This window comes from Manacus candei, unplaced genomic scaffold (genome assembly GCF_025592945.1).
Source record: "Manacus candei isolate 608988 ecotype Guabito, Panama unplaced genomic scaffold, ASM2559294v1 h1tg000026l, whole genome shotgun sequence".
NCBI classification, from domain to species: domain Eukaryota; kingdom Metazoa; phylum Chordata; class Aves; order Passeriformes; family Pipridae; genus Manacus; species Manacus candei.
Genome location: NW_026138074.1, coordinates 3,233,062 through 3,254,624, shown reverse-complemented (window position 1 = coordinate 3,254,624; position 21,563 = coordinate 3,233,062). Strand labels below are relative to the sequence as shown.

Genomic DNA, 21,563 nt, shown 5'->3' with positions numbered 1-21,563 from the left:
AATGTGTCATTGCTTGAGTTGTACATTGCAACATCTGGGAATTGCTATTGGATGAAGCCCACCTTTACTGGACATGTTAAAATTGCAAGAACAACAATATTATTGCAATATCGATCCTTCTCAACTTATCCCTATAAAGTGTTTTAACCACTCCCTAAAGCTGTTGCTCAAACAACACTGACCTGGCTCAGAACTGCATTCTAGCAGTATACTTTTAATTTATACCAACAAGACCCATAAGCAATCATAATATTTACAGCAGATTACGTTTTACATTTGTGGAAAAGCAATGGCCAAGTGGAATCTTATGTTGTATATGTCCTCTCCTTTTTTTAGATGTGACAACATGTGGAACAGTAAGAAACTTGAGTACAAGTTTGGAAATCACCTCTAAAGATGTCTGCCTAAAGAGAGGTTGTTAAATCTATATTTCGACACCTAAATAAACCACACAGTTCAAACCCAGTTCAAATCCAGCAAGTTTGAAAGAAGAAGGTAATTCTTCTTTCAGATGAGAAGCAAAATCAGGTCCTGATCATTTATGATTGCTAATGATCCTGAACACAGTAAAGTTATTTACCTGTATGTTCTAAATAAATTTCAGTACTATCAATCTTTCTGTGTACCTTCTGCTTGCCTGAGATTTTCCAGTACTATAAACCAAAAATATTTTTCATAAGCTACAACTTCATCTTGAAAACCTGATTTATGTATCTAAAAGTAGTCTCACTGATTTGATTTTAAGGTACTCACATGTCAAATGTTTACAAGAACACACTTGGAGCATCACAATCCTAAACCTTTGTACAGTGTTACCATATGCTTCTAATTAGAAGCACCTTCATATATAAGAAGGGACTACATACCTCAAATAATTGTATGTCTGCTATTACACTGAAATAACAGAGGGTAGCTTACAAGCAGTCATCTGGATTTCTTGGGCTGCAAGTTGCTTGAGACGCTTATTATTAATAAATTGCTAAACAACAAAAGAAATTTTCAGAAAGAGGTACTCATGATAATCCTGAGTCATAGTTGAGTCAGTGGAGAGTTTTCTTAGTAAAGAGGGACAAATTTTTTAACAGATATGCAAGAATCCATTTCCCATATCCAAGCTACATTTTGTTGAACAAAATGTCTATCATGACACTGCTGTTATGAAGTCTTCTAGCTTTATTTTAGAACACTTCAATGATATCATCTTAGACTACTTACAGAAAGTTCACTTCTCTAAGCACTTCTGATCTGTGGCATTTTACATAATTAAATTGTCTTGGTTGTAGTGTAATTAACTTGTCTTGGTTTTAATTAGATTCCCTTGAGTTTGTTTTTTTTTAATTACTTTGCAACTTGAGGAAAGCCTCATTGTGAACATTCATCTGAAAACCCTGATGTGTTTAATAACATAAGGCCAAGAATATCTGTCTGGGAAAATCTCATCAAATTGTATTTGCAGGCATTCTTATTCCTTTCGGTAAGGTTAATATCAAGCAGCTTACCTTGTCATCCAATTTCCGTGCACTGAATGAAAGTTCAACGTAGTCATCGTTGCCAGACAATTCCTCAGCGATCACCTAAATGGAAAGCTACATTTGAGCTTTGCATGGTGCAATGAAAGGGGAGAATGATGTCATTTTTCAGTGTGAAGACTGTAGACCCCATTTAGGAAACTGAAGAGTGGTACAAGTTAATATGATTCTCTTTGTCATCAGGAAGGGCTGAGGGCATTCAGCGAATCCCACCCTCAGCTGACGGATGTCACCTTGTTAAGCCCACAAACCTGAATCACTTTGTGTCATACAACTATGCCTTGTCAATCACCTGTCAATGGAGAGACATGAACATCTATCAGGGATCCCTTTTCTCTGACCAAGTACTTCTCAGATTGGACAATGGAGAATTCTACAGTCTCACAGTGCCCAAGGGGACAAAAATGCTATACAAGACTTGTATTATATGGGTCTAAAGCCCACTTATTTTTATGGTGCTTCAGCATCATTTGGCAAGCTAAATGGGAAAAGGAGTGAAGTCACTTGTCCTTAGTTGCCACGAAAGCCACATCTACAGTAGGAGAGTTCTGGTATAGTTTTTCCACAATAACTACATTGGCGAAACCATTTATTGTAGAGTGAGTCAGAAGAAAGTAATACTAAAATATTATAGTGTGATTCTTTCAGATGGTGTAAGCTATGCTGATAATGATGTCAGCCACTGTGCTGTGTAACATTAAAAACCAAACCAAAGCAAAACATAACCAACCAAAACAGCCTTCCTGAGTAAGACATTAAAATGCTTCAGGGGAGAGAATGTGTTAAGCAAACCTGGGATACTTCACTGAAAAATGTTCTTTGAAACAGACCATATTATATTCTATTTGACAGCTATAAAACCTTTTCCCTATTGTGAATATTCTCCCCAGAGATTAAATCTCCCAAAACCCCAATTTTCTCGGTGTTTCATGTCCATGGCCACACACCTGGCAGCCATGTCAGGTCCCCAGCCAGGCTCTGACTGTCTCCACTGCAAGGACTCAAAGTCCTCGGGGAACCACTGGGACACCCCAACTATTCTTCAAACCAGCTTGGCAGCTGGCAGCAGCTATTAACTGCACCCCAAAACAGAGGGTTTTGGGGTCCCAAATATGGGGTCCTCATCAGAGGTGCACATATTTCAGGAAGGGCAGCAGCTGCCAGAAGCAAGAGACACAAAGGAAGGAGAGGTAGGAGGTGTCAGAGGCCACCCTAAAGAAGATCCAGGAGGAGGCATGGAGAAGAGGACTCTGTTGGGAACACAGCTGGAGATTCAGTCTCGGAAGGATGAGCTCCATTCTGGAGGAGGCACCTCTGAGAGTGGACTCCCACAGGTAAGCCTACACTGGAGCAGACGTCCTTGAAGGGATTGTGGCATATGTGTAAGCTCAGAGCAGAGCTGAGAAAATGAGTGAAAAACAAAGAGCAGCAAAAAAAAAACCCCACTGTTTTCTGATCCTGACCTGTGCCACCTCACCAAAGGGATTGAGCACAACGTGCAATGAAGGCAAAGGGAATGGAGACTATGAGGAGGCAGGAGAGGTGTCTGAAGTTGATCACAAGGAAGGGGAAGGAAAGGTATTTTCCCTAAGAGGTTTTTTTTTTCTTATTTGTTTCTCAGTACCTGAATCAGTAGAAGCTTACACTGATTGGCAAAAAATTAAATTAAGTAAAATTCCCTGAGTTGAGAATATTCTGGCTGGGACACCTCACAGCAGTGAGCTGTGGTGCTTCTCTGTGCAAAATATTTACATGCAGCCTCCTCCAGGCAAACTTGAGCTTGCTGGAAATTTGGCCTGTAGAGTTTGACACATTTCTCTTCCATGTAGTCTGATGGTTTAAAAGATATAGTTAAGCTGTATAGGACCAACAGTGCTGTGGGATTTGTACACCAAGTTTCACAAATACTTTTAACTGAAAATAATGAACCTGCTCTTATGAAGTTTGACATACTTCTAACTGCAGAAGCTGAACTATGTTCTTTTGCACCCACAGCCATATTATAAAATTGTGTGGATGAGACATTACACAGTCAAAGGGCTAATAAAATTTCAGTAAAATATGCCAAGACAGGACCTTTCAAAATCCTATGAAAAACTCACAATTCAGTACACTGAACAAGTTAGGAAATTAGTATGTGTAACTTCCATGCTTGACAGTATGTCCCCAGGTCTAGAAATAATGATAAATAATCTGGTTTTACTTATTCTGTTGAGACACCAAAGTTTTCACACAATATTTTTTGTCTGTGTTCAGTTTCTCCCATTTGAGTGAAGTCAACTTGCTCTTTAGTACTGCTGGTGAGAAGCCAAGGTCCCATATTTCATGGTTATCATCCAGTGTTAGGCCAGCAGGGACTATTTTCTCTCATCTTCTGTTTATTACAGTGATTTAATTTTTGCCAGAACACTCCACTAACAAGCCTAATGATTTAGTTGTACTAGAGCATTTGTGTTTGCACAAGACTAAACTTCTTTTTGTTCCTTAAAGAACAGGAGCGGAGTCCAGACCACCACAGGGATGGATGAGATTAAGTATGCCCAGATACGACCCAGCAGCCAGACTACACCAAATTATTTAGGGAGCAAAACTCTCTCCTGGTTCTATTCAGCCAGAGGAGTGGGGAATTCCTTTCCAACCTCAGATCAAAAATGAATTTACTGTATGCATTTAAGCAAATTCATTTGCAGCCAAGCACCAAGAAAGATATCTAAGAAATAAAACCTCCTGGGCCCTCTGACAGCATTATTTCTCACAGTCTTCTGTCTCTTCTGTGGTCCAAGGTAGAAAACAAATCCAAGCAATCAAGTCAAAGGAAACCCATCTGGCTTACTGCACATCAAGGGAAAAAATACTTCTCAACCCCGAGAGGCAACAGAGCAGAGATCCCCAAAGCAGAATATTTTATTATAGCTTTTGTCTTAATGCAGAGCTGCAAATGTCACATGCATGCAAGGTTCAGTGCAGACAAGATTGATCTCCCGAACAAACTAGCACAGAGAAGGATGAGATAGAGGTAATACACTGATTTGCAGATTTCAAGATACACACGGAGGTATAACAATACAGCCCATAATTGCACTACCACACAGCTAAAACTAGTCTCACCAAACTTTGGAAGTTGCTGGGTGCATGTGTGTACTTTCTAAGTTTGGGGTTTTTTAATTTTTTTCCCACCCTTTTTTTTCCTAAGAACCTGGAAAAAATCCAAGTGAAAATAAACATTAAGCTCCTTCATGTGTCAAAGCAGGTCAAATGAATTTCTGAATGTTCTAGTTCTTCAACTACAAGTATTCAAGCAGCACAAGTTTCTTGCTGTCATCTAATTACCTTAAAAGTGGTAGTAGTAGTAGTAAATATTGTGGCTTTTGTACAAATCATACATTATTTGTTGCCATTTCCTTACATCAAACGTTTAGCAGAAACAGTACAAGTAATCAAATAAACAACTGAAATACATTTCTCAATCAAGGGCTGTTCTGGTGACTTAGCAGGATGCTTTTAGGGAAGAATTAGTCACATCAGATGTTTCTAAATAACAGGAAAACAAGAGTGTATTTAAGATTGACTTACTGTTATAGATGACTTTCCTGCTGTGTTGCCATGTTTGAGTAGGGACTTGGAGAGTTTCCTCTGAGAAACAATCTGCACAAAAATAAAAACAAAGGGGAAAATAATTAGAATCTGTAGTAAATACATGCTTTATTGTGATTTCATTTTTTGCTTCTGTATCGAGCGCGTTTCTCAATTCACAATCAGTTAGCACAGTAAGACCACGATTGAGAAGAAAAGTTTCCCAGGAAGCCTGCAGACAGGATGCAATGGAAGATAAAAACAAACGGTTGGGATCAAGCAGAATGAGGAGGACACAATTCACAGAGTTGAACAGAACAGGGAAAAAGACATTATAGATTTTCCTCCAGTATTGCAGTGACGGTGACAGAGCACAGACGTAAGGTTTAAACATACTTAAAAGACAATAAGAAGGGAGAATCTACAGAGATACCTCCAAACTAATTTATTTTTATAGGAAACTGAAATCTGTTTACAAAGAGAAGGCATTTATTTTATTTCAAAATATCAACAACTCTAAATTCAGGACAGAAGCAAGCAATCTGCCCCACAGTTTTAGTTCCAAAATTGTCTTCTTTGCTTACCAGGTACCGGACCTCCTGTAGAACTCAGCATTACAAATGAACTTGTTCATTAACAAAATTATAAATGAACTTCAAATAAATGTTATCAGAGTGATACTGACAAAAGATGTTATTTGCCATATCAGTAATAACTGAAATTCCCTTATAATTTTGAAACATTTAAAACTAGATAAATAAAAATATAATAGCACAATTGCTAGGCTACAGTGATGTTCCAGCATATTAAGTCCCTCTTCTTTGTAAACTTAATGCTGTATCAATTTATTTTTAATTGGAAAACTTCAAAACGTAGACAGATGTTAAAGTAGCTCAAAACACAGTTTAGAAATCACAATATTATTTTTAATGTGACAAAACTGTAGTAGGATTGTGCTGTGCAGATACTGAGAAAAGATTGCTGTGTCCTAGGAGAAACCCTAGCCTCTTGAAAGTTGTTTTTATGTTAGAAATAGTCCTTTCCACATCCAACATTACTTGAACAACTTCATAGGATAAACATGTTTGGCAAAATATGCCTGGGCATCATACACATTTCAGCAACAAAGCACATTGGTAGGTAATGGCCAGAGCTGGAGGAGTGAGTAATGCAAAGTTGCAGACAGGCAAAAAAAAGGGCTGTGAGACAGGAGTGATTTTAGCCTGACATCACCACACGGAAACATGTTTGTCCTGCCCATCAGTTTGCTGAATTGAACAGAAAAGCAAAGGCAGCACCTCAGATTACCCTCAGCTACTATTTTGATGGAAGTAGCAAGACAGAAGCAAGTTTTAAACAGGCTTTAAATATGAGATAGGAGAACCATCACAGGCCTGGACAGCACATCCAGAATCACTGTGTCCAGCTTCTCATTTCTACTGCAGCTATACCTGGCAGATGTGTGTCTAATTAGAGGCAGAGGGAAATACCCTCTTCTGGAAATTTATTACTCTATTCATTATCCTTACTGTAAATATATTTTCCTAACAGCTAATCCAATTCTCTGCAGTTTAAGCCCATTATTTCCACCTAACGCACCATGAATAAGCAAAATAATCTTTTTCCCTTTGTCCTTCAGGCAATCTTTATATCTGAAGACTCTCCATAGTCTTCTTTACTACAGAACCTGAGTTTGTCCTATCTTTCCTTTTTGACCAAACTTTGTAGCCCTCAAACCATTCTCTCTGTTCTCTGATGAGCCTTCATGGACTGGCCCATAGACACTCTTACAATAATGCTCAAAATTGTGCATAATAGCCCTGGTCCTTCCTATGCAAGAAGAGCTTCTCATTTCAAGGTTGACGCACTTCAGAATTGCATTTGACTTACTTAAAGAACACTATGATACTGTTAACTAATGATTATTTTTTGACCATTTTGCATTGCCAGCTGTTTCTTACCCTGCATTTTTACACCTGGCTATTACTTAAGTGAATAATTTAACACTCCTTTTTGGATTGCCTTCCATAAAGCAGTTTGCTGCCATCATCTCACTCAGTTTTCCAAATTAACTTTTGGATTTCAACACTAGTGTTGATCAGTGGTACCAACAGACAGAAGTACAAGTAAGATTACAAGTACTGCCAGGATTCAGAAGCTGTTTTTCTTCCCTAGCATCTTGGAAATACTGTTTGCTGTGACCACTTAAGTTGCCCATACATAAGTTGTACATTCAAGTACAAACCATTGTACTCCGGTGAACAATGAGGTGCAATTTAAAAAACTTTGTTTGAGATTCTCAGATGGCAGGTAATACAGAAATGTGACAGATTATTCTTAATATATTATTAAACTATGGGTTGTGTACCAACTAGACAATGAATTATGGCAGCTGGGGAGCAGAGCCCATTCATCTCTGTGGTCTCTCCTCCTTTCCCCAGATGCACAGACAACTTTGTAAAATACATGAAGTTTTTCCACTGAAAGCTGTGGGTATTTCTACCAGAAGCTTTTTCAGATATCTTATATGTATATATAGCCATGGCATGAGATAGAACTTGGATGGGAACCTGCCCTTCAGCTAGCCTCCTTTAGAGATAGCAGGACTTTCCCTCCCCTAAACTACCCAAATATTTACAGCTCCCTTTGCAGCTTTCAAAAGGGTCACAGCTTTCAAGAGACAGAGGCTGAAGCTCAGGAGCTCCTATGCAGGTGGCGGATAGATGGCTTGCAGTTCCAGAGAAGATAATTTATTCTGACATTCTCATTAGTAGACCGCATTAATAACACTCACTCTCTAAGCCATTAGCATCACTGTGACACAGTAAGCACTCTGCACATGTAAATATGTGTATTTGGGTGCAACCGTTTACCAGTTGTTAATTAAGTGGCCAGTAAAATGAATCCTCCATCTGGCAACAATGTGCCAACACTGTTGCCTCAAACTGTCATTGCAAAAACTGTCAAGGAAGCAGTAGCAGTAAATTGCTGTTTTTGTTCATACACTGTACAGACCAGGTCTCCTTATTAAAAGAACCATTTCTATGGAAGCCATCAATTATATATCATATTATTTGTTAATGTATCAATGTAAAACTTCTTCTGAACATTGTCATAAAAAGCATTTTGTGACCTGACTGGCAGAGAGCAAGTACTAAACAACGATAACTTGAGGGCTAGGAAGCATTAATCTAAGTTCAGAGTTACAGTGATGGCTGAACTGGCAAGATGTCTTACAAGAATTTAATTTACTACAGGTCTTTCATTTGTCAGGAGTCTTTGGTTTGACTCCGATTTCAAAAACTCGCAAATTAAAACTTCAGCTTCAGAGAAAAAAGGGTTTTGTCCAAAAGTGAAGTGTAGAAGTTCTTTCTAAAACACAAATGGTAGAATCCAGTTCAGCCCTAGTAAACCTCATTACATTTCCAGAACATGTATTTTCATGAACATTTTATTAGAAACATGACCAACCAGTGAACAAATGGATGTAGAAACCTGTCCTACTTGAGGGTGGAATAGTTACTTTTCTCCTTAGTATCCGGTATAGCACTGTGTTTTGGATTCAGTATGAGAATAATGTTGATAAAAAACTGATGTTTTCGTTGTTGCTAAGTAGTGCTTACCCTAAATCAAGGACTTTTCGGTTTACCATGCTTTGCCAGTGAGGAGGTGCACAAAAAACCAGGAGGGAGGCTAGCCAGGCCAGCTGATCTGAACTTGCCACAGTGATATTTCATAGCATAAAACACCCTGTATACAGAGTATGATACTTCACACCATAGAACATTTCCCTATATAAACTGGGAAGAGTTGGCTGAGAGCTGTCAATCACTGCTAAGGAATGGGATGGGCATCAGTCAGCAGGTGGTGGGTATTTGTATTATGCATCTCCTGTTTCTCTTGGGTTTTATTTTTCTCTTTCTCTCCTTTTAATTACAGCTAATATTATTGTAATAATAATATCTTAATTTTTTTAATTATTAAACTGCTCTTATCTCAATCCATAATGTTTACCTTTTTTTTCTGATTCTCTTCCCCACTGGGGCAGGGACAGGGCAAGGTGGGTGTGAGCAAGTGGCTGCATGGTGTTTAGTTGACAGCTGGGGTTAAAACACAGCAGTCCTTTTTGATGCTCAGTGTGGGGCTCTTAAAATAAGACCTCAGAGATTTCAGAGGTGAGACTAAGAGAAGTGAAGTTTATTTGCAGCTACAGACACATACAAACTACTACCCAGTTCTGGTCTAAGAGTGCCACATGTCCAATAAAACATATCATACTGAATATGTTTGCAAGGTGTGGAAGTAGAACAGAATGTAAAAGCCACTGCTCTGTTTCTGAGAAGGATGTGCACATTAAGTTATTCCTATTTACCAAATACGCAATCATTGCAACAGAACATCATCTTGATTAGTTTTCTGATCTCTGGTGCTAAGGGCTATCAGCTCTGTGGTAAGATGGGGGTGGGAAATTCCCTTAAAGATGATCTTAATTTGCCTTATTACAGGCAAGCCTACATAGGTTAAGGACAGGTCTGGACAGATGCTCAATATTGCTGTAATGAAATCTGGATTCACATCACCATTTGATCTTATTTCCAATTTAAAATATATAAAAGATGCTTTGCTGTTTTATTATTATTTTAAAAGTATAAACAGATGCAAGACTCTCGATAAAAGTACCAAGGCGCTGACACCAGCTGTGTACCATGCACTGCTCAGCAGTGACTCAGAGACAAGGACTCTGATGAAGGTTTGCTCTCTCCTATGCCTGAGTCGTGACTAATCAGCACTGTGTAAGATGAGCTGTGAAATGTAATGACCCATTTTACCTGGCTTGTTTAAGAAACTTTTAAAATATATTTCTCTATGTGGTCCTTTCTTAACCAAATATAGGGATGAGTTTCAGTAATATCATACAGAATTCCCAATGTTCATAAATCAAGCTAATGAGAAGATTTCAATTTAGCTTTTTAACGAAATTATTTGAAAAGCATTGATTCGGCTTTGCAAGGTGACAGAAGTCAAGTGTCTCAAATTCTTTATTAGGACTGGCCTCTTCTGCATATTGGACTTTCTTACAGGAACCTCAAATTTGGCTATTTAGACAGTCAGATTAAGCACAAATTTCCCTCCACAGTACACAACTTGAAGAATTCTTTGTATCTCTTCCTTGCCAGCTGGGATTGCCAGACAAGTAGCTTTCATTTCCTAGCACTTCTATGTTAATTTCTCTCCCATATGCATTATTCCTGTTATATGGACTTGCACAGTTATATGCATTATTCCTGTTATAAGGACTTGCTTAACTTCCTTCTAGCCTTCTAGCCAACCTAACTCTCTCCAGGACTGCAAAGAGCACCAAGTTACATTTTAGTAGCATTTTTCCCTTGATCCAAATGCCTTTTACAGAGATTGAATCTTCATGATAAAATGCATTCAAGTGCCTGGAGAAGCAATCTCCCACCAGACAGTATGCCCTAGAGCCACGCTGATATATTAAGGAAAGAAAAATAGCAATCATACTCTTTCAAAAAAAAAAGTCTCTCTTGAAACTTTCTCCAAGCCTTAAGTTGTGGTTGAACCCCAGCCAGCAGCTAAGCCTCACACAGTCACTCGTTTACTCCATCGCAGTGAGACGGGGGAGAGAATCAGAAGAGTAAAAGTGAAAAAAACTCCTGGGTTAAGACAAAGACAGTTTAGTAGGTAAAGCAGTCAGGAGTTCAGTCACCTGCAGGAAAGCAGGGCTCCATCACATGTAACAGTTACTTGGGAAGACAAAACACCATCATTCCGAACCTCGTCCCTTCCTTTTTCTCCCACTGGTTTTATAAGCTCAACATGACACTATATGAGGTATGGAATATCCCTTTGGTCAGTGGGGGTCAGCTGTCTCAGTTGTATCCCCTCACAAATTCTTGTGCACCCCAAGCCCACTCCCTGGTGGCGGGGGATGAGAGGTGGGAGATGCCTTGACTCTGTGTAAATGCTGCTCAGCAATAACAAAAACATCCCTGTATTATCAACATTCTTCTCAGCACGAATCCAAAACAGAGCCCCATTCAAGCTACTACTAAAAAAATTAACTCTATCCCAGTCAAAACCCAGTTAAAACCAGCACACTTTCCAAAAATCTCCAAATTCTTCACTAGACATCTAAGTGTGCTCCAGTGGATGTTGAACCCTGATTAGCTCTGTGGCTTAATATGGTTTCTAACTCAACAAGCATTGTAGGGATTTCCAATATGGGAAAACAGCAAGAAATGGACATTGTTACCGTGGTGGGAAGGAAGGAGGAGCAGTTCCCTAGGGCAGAAAGAGGAAGTTGAACAAAGGACAAAAGGAACTAATGTTGCTAATAGGTAAAAATAATATAATACTGTAGGTAGCAGCAAGGACTCACAACCTAAATGAACAATTGCAGCCTATTGTGTAAAAGGTATAAAAAGCCTGCTGAAATAATTAATAAATGTCTTTGCTTTCAGTATCATGCGAAGTCCGTGTCCCTAACTGCCACAAAGCATTACCTTCCCCTCCTACCCTGGGCACTACTTCAATTTGTATCTTTCCAAATTGCAGTTGAACTACCTCTCTAGATGTATAATGACCACTGTAAGCTCTGAGGCTTGTCCATGGTTTTGGCATCATGTTAGCTCGTGCACCAGTGCTCAGCTTAAACATCATGAACACTCCAGTTGCTTTTGGACTGCTAATCCACGCATCTTTAGCTGTGATACTAACTACGATCATCTACTGAACCTCTCTGAGCTAATTTGCTCATCTCTTTTTTTTGCTCACACTCTACATGTGCTTCCCAAGTGGCATGTTTCACTCAGTTATCAGTATCTTTTTTTAAACATGGTGCTACTTTGTTTACAGTAGTGTGTACACATCCCTGTGCTGGCGTTTGTCAGGCCAGCTTGGAAGGCCATTCTACCCAAACTGCATTTCTCTGTGATATAATGACTTACAGTTCACAGTACCACATATCTGCTTCCTCCTCTCTCCTTAAACCTTAAGCAAGGGCTAACTCTGTGCCCTGAAGCTGTCTTTTCCAAGCATTTGGCCTCAATTTTTAATTATGATTTAGTGTCTTAAGATGGGCTCAGTTAATACCCCAAACTGACAAGACTGGGTCTTCAACCTTACATCAGCCTTCCATATTTTCATTTTATTTTTCTCAGTTTAGAAAAATGAACAAACATTAGGGATTCTTCAAATTCCTCTAATACAGTGTCAGTTGTCCTTCTCCAGTTAAATTAACTAATAGCTATTGAAACAGTAAAGACTTCAAACCAACTTTAAAAGATGTCTGTCTCTACCTTACCGTCATCCTCTTTGCACCCCGCTGCTTGCAGAGAGAGAATGAATGCTATTCAAGCCTTCTTTGGGAGGAACTACTGTACTGGGTCTTTCGATCTCTTAGGTTGTGGTATTTTTGCTTGTACCGTGTTGTGCATTCCTTGGATTCAAAAAGTGAGACAAGTACTTGTGAAACTTCAGCCTCCAATTTCAGACTGCTCAGCATTGTACAGCAACCTGCCTTTCTAAAGCAATAGTTGGCTTGAGTAAGATTTCCAGAGCCTCCTGAAGTTACAGCTTATTTAACTGTTTGCTACTAAAGGTGCTAAAATGCACAGTTGGCCTAACCTAAAACATCTTTTATCTGAGTTCTGTTCCTTTCTTGACAAGCATTTGCTATCTGGCCAAGCTGGGGCAGAGATTTTAAAATATACAATTAAAATGACTTGACTGTGCTCAGAAAAATCATTTTTATCCTTGATGCATAGGAAGAGAAGGATTCTGTGGCATCTAAAACTCAGGACATAACCATATCAAATGTATTTACCAGTTATGCTATGTACTCTCTTAAAGTCTCCCCTTTTAACATAGAAGTAAGTACAATTCTTAAAGCACCTTTTTCACAGCTACGAGGTCTCCCAAATGAAGGACTGCAATACTTTCATGATATTGCTCTAAGTAGAATGATACAACCAGAGTGACTAGACAAATGATTGGAGAGTTAACGTTTATCAAATGAATCTTGGAGCTTTGCAAATTAAAATATTAGTGCACTCTTACTATAATCCGTTCAAGTCAAATACTGTAAGCTTCTAAACACTCACAGATAAAATATTAGACCTTAATGACATTTCACCCATGGAGGTAAATAATAAAAGACCAATTTTAGCGTAGGCAGCAGAACTGAAGTAGCTCTGGCTCACAGTGTAAAAACTCTCTCTCCTTCTTCACGCATTCATCCTTAGCCTGTTTTTTGAAAAAGCAAGATTTGGACAACTCTGATGTGCTCATGTTTGTCTTGCTATCTATCCCCCAGCTACTTTTGAACCCACCTAATATTTTTCATGAACGGTGGCAGTTAGTCACAGATGCATCAAGCACGGTACACTTCAACATAAAGAGAGACCAGATAGTACGTAAATGCCAGTGACCTTAGTTCACTCTTGTGGAAAAAAGGTTTCGGGGATGAGTCACAGATACCAAGAAATCCCTTGAAGAGAACTAGTTCAGATGTACAGGTCAATAGCCAAGGAATTTTCATTCTAACTGTTCACAGAATTCCTGTTTCTTGGTAGAGCCAGTTTTAGTGATATAATCATCCTCTCTGTACATATGATTCTTTCTGTACCGCACACCCCTCTCCAAGATTTCTTTTGTTCACAATGCTACTGTTCAGCTCACAGTCTATTTACAGCTGAATTATACCTCTCCCTGTCTTTGTGAAACCTGAACCTGAAAATAGTCAATTGAAACAGAAGACTGAGAAAAAAAGATATCTCTATTACAAGAGGCTTAATGTTATTACAGGAAATAGCTTATCAATAGCATAAAAAGTCATTGAATTTAATTAGTATGCAGAGTAGCAGCCCCTTTAGAATTAGTCATAATAATAACTTATTATAATAGCAAACTAAATTTTAAATTATTTTTCTAAAGACGGTTACAGTAATTCATACAAAAAGATAAAGCACGTAAAAACAAAGCAGTACAAACTGTACAAGTAATTCCATTAACTTTGGTAAAATTCATCTAGAACTGAAAATCTTACAGCTTCAGAGAGGTTGCAGTGGCAAATCACGAGTTTTCTGGGGATAACTGAGGTGTCGAAAGGGTTTGGTAAGGTTAGGGAGAGTGCTGCATTCATGAGTTGCTTGTGCTCTGAGTCAGCCCTGGTAGAAAATGACATTCACATCTGATAAAGTACTCTATTCATCCCACTAATGAATAGAGCAACTTCATTTGGAGGAGACCAAAGGCCAAGTATTTAAAGGTACCCAGATGCCTAAGGAGGCATACAGACACCTAATGAGATTTAGGAATTCAAATACTTCGAAAAAAACTGGTCCTATGTCTTTTGCACAGAAGCAGTTGACAGTCTATTAAACAAATATTCTCATACAGACTACTTCAGTTTAATTAATTCAGGTGCAATCATGGATCTTTTAGCCTTTCTCTAATTCAAGAGCAAGGAGATTTGCAGTTGCTGAAACTGAACTAATAATCAGTCAGCATTTTCAAGTGCATAATCTGCTAATGGCATATATTATCAAAAGCACACAAGAAACAATTATACTCATTACTGAGAAGGAAGATTTCCAATCTAATTTGTACACAAGTGTGTGTATGGGTAATATTAAATCTCAAAATAATACTTGAAAAGGTTCTTGACAGGAAAAAATTTACAACTCTGCGGTTTTCTTCTGCTACTAGTTGAGCAAGTAAGGGAGTAATGACATTTTAACACATCTGTAAATTAAAAGAAACTAAATAAGGAATAGAACCCTGAATCCGAAAATGGCAAAGATTAGCTGCGGTAAGTACTGAAAGAAAAGCCACAAAGGCTACACCGACAAAATATGTCACAGAGAATAACCCAGCCCACAAAGCTGGGGTGATTCACAGCATTTAAGAAATAACAACTTTACTGGTTCCCATAATTTAATGGCATTGCAGGCACAGCTGAGCAGTAATCAAGAATGTCTTGGCAACATGAGTTTGTTTAGTTCTCATCAGAAAATGTTTATTCATTGAAATAATTTTTGTGAGTTCTTAAAGAATGGATTAAAACTTCAGGGTGAAACTTCAGAGGAAAAAGTCTTTCTAAGCCATCCTCCTGACACGTCATTCCTGTGTGGTTAAGTAGTTAACTTTGGCTATTAGAAAGTTTGTGCCCTTACTGTACTAAATGATGCAATTTTAATGTTCTGTAAATTTTATGGAATATGAAACCAAACAATTCCAATAAGAGAGCTTTAGAAGCTCAGAACATATTAAGGCACTAACACATTAGATGGTCTTTAAGGCCCCTTCCAACCAAGACTCTTCCAGGATTCTACGAATCTAATTTCACAAATATGCTTCCAATTAAGAATAATCTTTGTGAGGTTACAAGAACAACACAGTATAATTTCCTTGCTTAAATAGCTACCATATGACTGTACAACTTAATTGCTAAAACCAGTATTATTAGATATTAGTTTTATGCAGTTACTCAGAAATTAACTCTAGGATGGAAAATAATAACATTTTTTTAAATGTATAGGTTTTAGTTATGCGCTTTAGCCTACCTTTTAACAACGTCACTTTACTTAAACAGTACAGCACGGTCAGCTTAATTGCTTGGAGTATGGTACATTTCTTGATGTAAAGTTCCTTAAGAAACTTCATTTTATAAACAACTTATAATTGCAGACCATTATTTTAAGATTTTGCTACTAACTGAGGAAAATTTGTCTGCACTTTCAACTTTACTACCTTCTGTAATATTTTAGGGGTTTTTTGATCTGGCTGTCATTCCAACTATACAGAACGTATTTGTTAACATTCTGCCAATCTGCACATTGCCAGGAAACTCAAGAAGCTGGAAAACTGGAATGTAGAAAGAGCCTTTCTGAGTGGAAGGAACAGACTTTTAGTACTTAAAAACACACAAAAAAGGTTTCCCCCAAACACCTCACAGCAAACCTCCTCCTGTCAAACCCTTCAAGATATAATCTCCTATTGTTTTATTTGAAAAGGCAACTTTTGAACATGATGGACAAGATAAATCACTGCAAGGAAATGTCTCTATTTAGGACACTAACGTTTTCCTAATTACACCCAGCAGGTATCTATCCACAACCATTTATTCTACTGTGTTTAAATGCTGTGGCATAGGAAATGCCTGTCGATGCATTTACTCTTCGCAGGTATAACTGACTGCATGCCAGGATGCTTTTAACCACAGTATTTACGAGTGGAGGCACAGAATTGAATTGTCATGGCAAGAGCAATAGAACTAAATCTTGCTGCACATGTAGTGGGATGTCATCAGAGTGCATTAGTTCAGGATCTAACAAGTCACTGCTCGCTATCACACAGATTTATTTGAGTATTTGGGAGGAGATTACTGACACCTTCCAAATTAATGCATTTCTTCATTGTTTGCATCCAAGACCCCAAATTTCCAACACACTTGTACCCATCTGGTAGGCTACATGTAAGATTGAGATCAGAAGAAAGAAAACTCACTCCTCCCTGTCCACTTACTTTATAACTACGCTATTGCCTTTCCCAGCATTTATTATTCCTATTAATTTTGTTTTAGGTAAGAGTATTACATGATTTGGGCAAACCTGTAGGTTTACTTCATATCTAAGTGATGATCTATAAACAGGTACAGGTAGCAGTGAATCTCTTATAGATCAATTATTACCTAGAAGAGAGCATAGAAGTTGGCACTTACGGAGAGGTGGGAGGGGAGTCAGTTTTTCAGACTATGCCCAAAAATCGACAGCCTTCCTTGATGTCTCAGATAAGGCCTACTTGAACTGGGAAAGTGAATTTAGAGGCACTTTGATATAAAATCCTGTTTTATTCAGGCATTAGAGTGATGTAGAACAACAAATTTATGTCAAATTTATCTCAAGAAAAGCCATGTCTCTACTATCATCATGAAAAAAATATGCTGTAATTACACCAAACAGCTAACCATGAGCGTAAGCTCTGTATGTACAGACTATGCTGCAGGATTTTCAACGCTGGCTTTACTTGAATGACAATTCCAGTGTTACTATTTTTATATCAGTTGAGGAATCATATAAAGGTAATAAACTAGGAAAGGAGGGGAAGGAACATCACAAAAAAGGTTTAATATGAGATCAGAGTCCTCCAGGCTACATTACTGTGAATAGAATTCACACTGTTATTATTTTTGCTTGGTTACCATTAAAATTACACTGCAACCAACCCAGCTGTGTGCTATTTATAGAGATCAAATCATTATAAAGACATTTATGCTACAGGCAGCAGCAACGACATTTTTCCCTCCCTTCATTTTCAAGCCAATTAAGAGAGAAGAACATTATAATAACATTTTTCTTTGTTTCCCATTCTCTTTGGTCTTATAGGATAGCTTATTTTCATTAAGACACAAGAATTCTGTCAAAAGGAACAGACTTTACAGAGCACTGTAAATACCCTAAATACCAACATCTTCATATTGAGCTTTCAATTTAGTAAATGCATATATTTCATACTATTTCTCTAACTGGGAGAGCTTTTACTCATTCAGCATTTGCCCAATAGCTCCGGGGAAAAAAATTAGTGATTCGTGTGCGGTGAGGCTTAGGTAGGAACAACAAGAGGTGAGAAAACAGGAAACAAAAGCTTTGCAGCATTTTCCATGACAAACTACTATGTTCAGAATACGAACTTCTGCGGAAGCACTGCAAAGCATAATCTAAACAAAAGCACTGCCTGCTCTCATCACACAAGGTGGAGATAGCGTGATGGAGGGCGCGGAGAGCAAATTTACACTCAGTTCAGTGAACCTGAGGCCATCCTTGGCATTGAGATTATGGACAAAGCAGAAATCTGTGTTATGAAACACTGCATGACAAAAATGCTGCCAATTAGAAATAAACTGTGATACCTGGGACACTGTAGTGTGCTACCAGTCAGCAGTATGGGAACTCACTACAGACCTGGCTCTGATGACCTCTAAATATCAATACTGTGAGTAGGACTTCTCACCTTTAAACTTAGCAATTTAAAAAGTTAGCTATCTATCCTAAACCAGCTGTCTAGACTCTCCCAACAACTGATGAGGAAAGATAGGTATCTCCTGAAGACAATTTATCCTAATCTGTGATGGCTCTCTCAGGTAGAACAAATCAGCTGTTGGAACTGTCTGTTTCTCTCCACTGAACTAAAGATGGAAATCAGAAGAGTAACTTAGTCTAGACATCTAACTTCAGGATGACTGAGAGTCAGAGAAATGAATCCAACCCTATTTCTCTATTTGCCACATCACCAGGCATTACCCTCTGTGAATAAATGGTATTTTTAAGTGTTCCTTGGACTTGGAACTTGCTAAATCCCATATAATGTTAGGAACAGTGACTTTCTCCCAGATCAGTCTATTTTCCAACACCAGTCTAATGAGCATGGGCTTTTACTGTCCAGAGCCAACCACTGATGCTCTGTTTCCCATAAGCACTGGCTCACTTGAAGCTGTACTACAGCAGTAAATCAAACCACCAGAAGTTCTTAATTATCCTGTTCAAAGCACCAGTTAAGAACTTTGTCACGAATGGAAAACCTCACCCATCAGTCATTTACCAAAGCAATATATTTAACATATATACAAAAGAAGAGGGTCAAGGGCAGAAAATGGCAGCGATACCTACTTGTCCAAGAGTGCACTCCATGCCACCAAGAAAATCCGCTTCCTTCAGCCCATTGTGGTTGCTGCTAATGTCATGCACTTCAAACCGCAGTCGCTGCACTTCTTCAAAATAGAAGTCCACTGTGAACAGCTTGGAGAAGACAGGATTTATACAGGTCCGAATCACTTCTGTCCTGTCAACCTGCCAAATCAAAAAGAGGTCATACGAGTGGTTTCTCAGTGATGGACGACCAGGAGCTTCTCAAATACACTTTCCACGTTTATCAAGACTGACAGCTGTGACTATGGCCACAGATACTACTGTTTGCATTGTCAGCAGCAGTTGCCATTTCTGTGCAGGGCTGGCCACCAACACAAGGTAAGGCCAATTTCCCCTGCCTCGCCCTTCCAGCAAGCCTTTGGCAGATACTGGTAGGAACATGGGGCACAGTGAGCAGCCTCCTTTGCAGGGTGAGCAACAATTGCCCCACCAATTGGGCTCATACTGGATCAGTTTGGTGGCAAGTCAGAAGCTGTGCATAGGCAAAATGACTGTCCTGTGCTAGACTAATAACTGGGAAATAAGCTGTAGAATAACTATAAATTTAACATCTCCAGCAGTACCCATCCATCAGTACAAAACAGTAGCAGAGCGATAGTTTTACTGAACTAGATGGAAAAGCAAGCAAAGCCCCCAGTAATTACTCATTTTGGACAACTTGCATGATTAAGGAGTGCAGAACAGGATCCACAGCAACAACTTTTCTTATAGAATACATCAATTTTTTCATCCCCCTAAGCTGCATCACAAGAATCTGATGGATTATATACTGCTTTTACCTATCTCTGAGCCTTAAAACTGCTAAAGAAACACCATCAATTCTATATTGTACTTTCTAGTTCTCTTAAAATGTAGTACTTGGGTTTCCTATTTTTGAAGTAGGCCTTTGCCACCTTTCATTATGACACATCATTGGTGACACTGTAAGCAATGAAGCAATTTCCTTTTTTCCATTCTCTTTGCCCTGGCACAGAAAAAAACTTAATAATTCTGTAAGATTAAAGGAACTGATCCTGAAATGAAAGAGGTGGCTGGTGCACCGTGGAACAGGCAAATTAAATTGCTCAGAGGAGGAGTGATGAGATCTTTTGTCTGATTCCTGATCAGGAACATCTGTTGTGCAAAAAATGACAGCTGCTTTCTTCACTTTTCAGAGTTTATAATGCATTAGCCTTGCTAGTAGTTATCGGCAAGGACACAAAGAGTCAAGCAAATCAAAAGCATGGGAAAAAATGAACAGTTCCTGGTAGCATAGACTGATTTTAGTGCTCATCAAAGGTGTCAGATTGACAGCTCTGACAGCTGAAATTCTTTAGCTAATCATCAAACAGATGCTACCAGTCACTAAATAGATGCAAACCAGTGCTACCATTGCTGTCTTCTCACATAGCTGTGTCAATGTGCTCTGACTATGCCAAGGTGAGACCACCACAAAAATGAAAACAGCCTTACTTACAAATTCAATTCTTAATCTCTTCACTTAGACTAGCTAAATATGATGGTTTTGATAGCACTGATGCAAAGCATAATAAGAACATAAGATAAGGTGAGAAAAGATATCAGCTACCTTCATTCAGATGCTGGTCTATCTCAAAAAATTTTTGTTATCTCCACTTGCAATCAGTATGACTTCAAATCACTATTACTGCTGCAACATGAATTTTTTCTTATGTCAGATGTCTAACCAGTTCAATGGGATGTCCCTGAGATCTCTTCTAAGCAGAAAGTGATTTGATTCACTTGCAGAAGAGTGGTCATCTCATGAACTAGTCCATCAGCAGACCCAATAATCCAAACATTTAAACAATCAATTTTAAATCTTTCTTCATAGCCACAGCAGTCTCCTAAACTCATTCCTTGTAATTGTATATACAGTTATGGCATCATTTTAATTGTTTCATTGGTACAGCAGATCTCCTCAGGCAGTAACTGAAGTTTCTGTTATTGTTTCACCTCAGCTCTTCCTTGCTGCTGGAATATGGGGAAAGGGTTCTCCACTGTGAAATACTGCATGATTTACACTTGTGCCCAACTCAGGTTAAATACATGACTTTTCAGGGGAGTGAAGCACCTGAAAATGGAGGCACAGGTCTGCACAAAGGGACATTAGGAATTTCAGTCTCACATAGCGATAAGACATTGCTTGCTTTTTCCAGCCTGTGATTGACTGATATCTTTCCTTTGACAGACACCGTACTAAAATATAGCCATTTCACTGAATTTCCCCAGCTTTTCCACATTATTGAGATGATACATCAAGCATGTCACAGCATGGGATTATGTGAGAAAAATGTATATCGAAAGAAGCAATGCCAACAGCTCCACAAGCAATATAAAATTCTCAGCTGTCAGCACCACGCAATAGCATTAACTCTATTAGTCTACCTTGTCTCCAGTCTGCTTTGTCAGTGTATTTCATAGTTACCCTACTTGGCTAGAAAGTCTGGAAGGCTTCCTCAGCATGGCTCCATTTCCCCTCTTTGATTACTGTGCAGCAGGGCTAAGCACTGATAGCCAGCTAGAGTGACTCATGATGAAGAAGCAGTGGTGAATGGAATAGTTCAATAAATTCCCTAACTGTCATGGAACACTCTAGGTTAGAAGATGCTATATAAACGTAAGGTATAATCTCCGTTTTACTTCAGTCACATATTAGAGGCTGTTCTTTCTTGAGTATTACTGCTCTCATACTCAACTGTAAAGCCTTAACATTCTCTTTAGAAATGCTGGATGA

General features: G+C 38.6%; 1 protein-coding gene across 3 annotated transcripts in view; it reads right to left on the bottom strand.

The window, feature by feature from the left end:
- The window catches only part of CPNE4 (copine 4), a 224,071-nt gene that overhangs the window by 92,853 nt on the left and 109,655 nt on the right, over nucleotides 1-21,563 (bottom strand). For all 3 annotated transcript variants that reach the window (XM_051789115.1, XM_051789113.1, XM_051789112.1), the window contains exons 3-5: nucleotides 18,791-18,970; nucleotides 5,103-5,174; nucleotides 1,500-1,574 (exon numbers count right to left, since the gene is read on the bottom strand). In XM_051789115.1, the coding sequence (XP_051645075.1) occupies nucleotides 1,500-1,574; nucleotides 5,103-5,174; nucleotides 18,791-18,970 (327 nt within the window). The remainder of the gene's footprint in view (nucleotides 1-1,499; nucleotides 1,575-5,102; nucleotides 5,175-18,790; nucleotides 18,971-21,563) is intronic.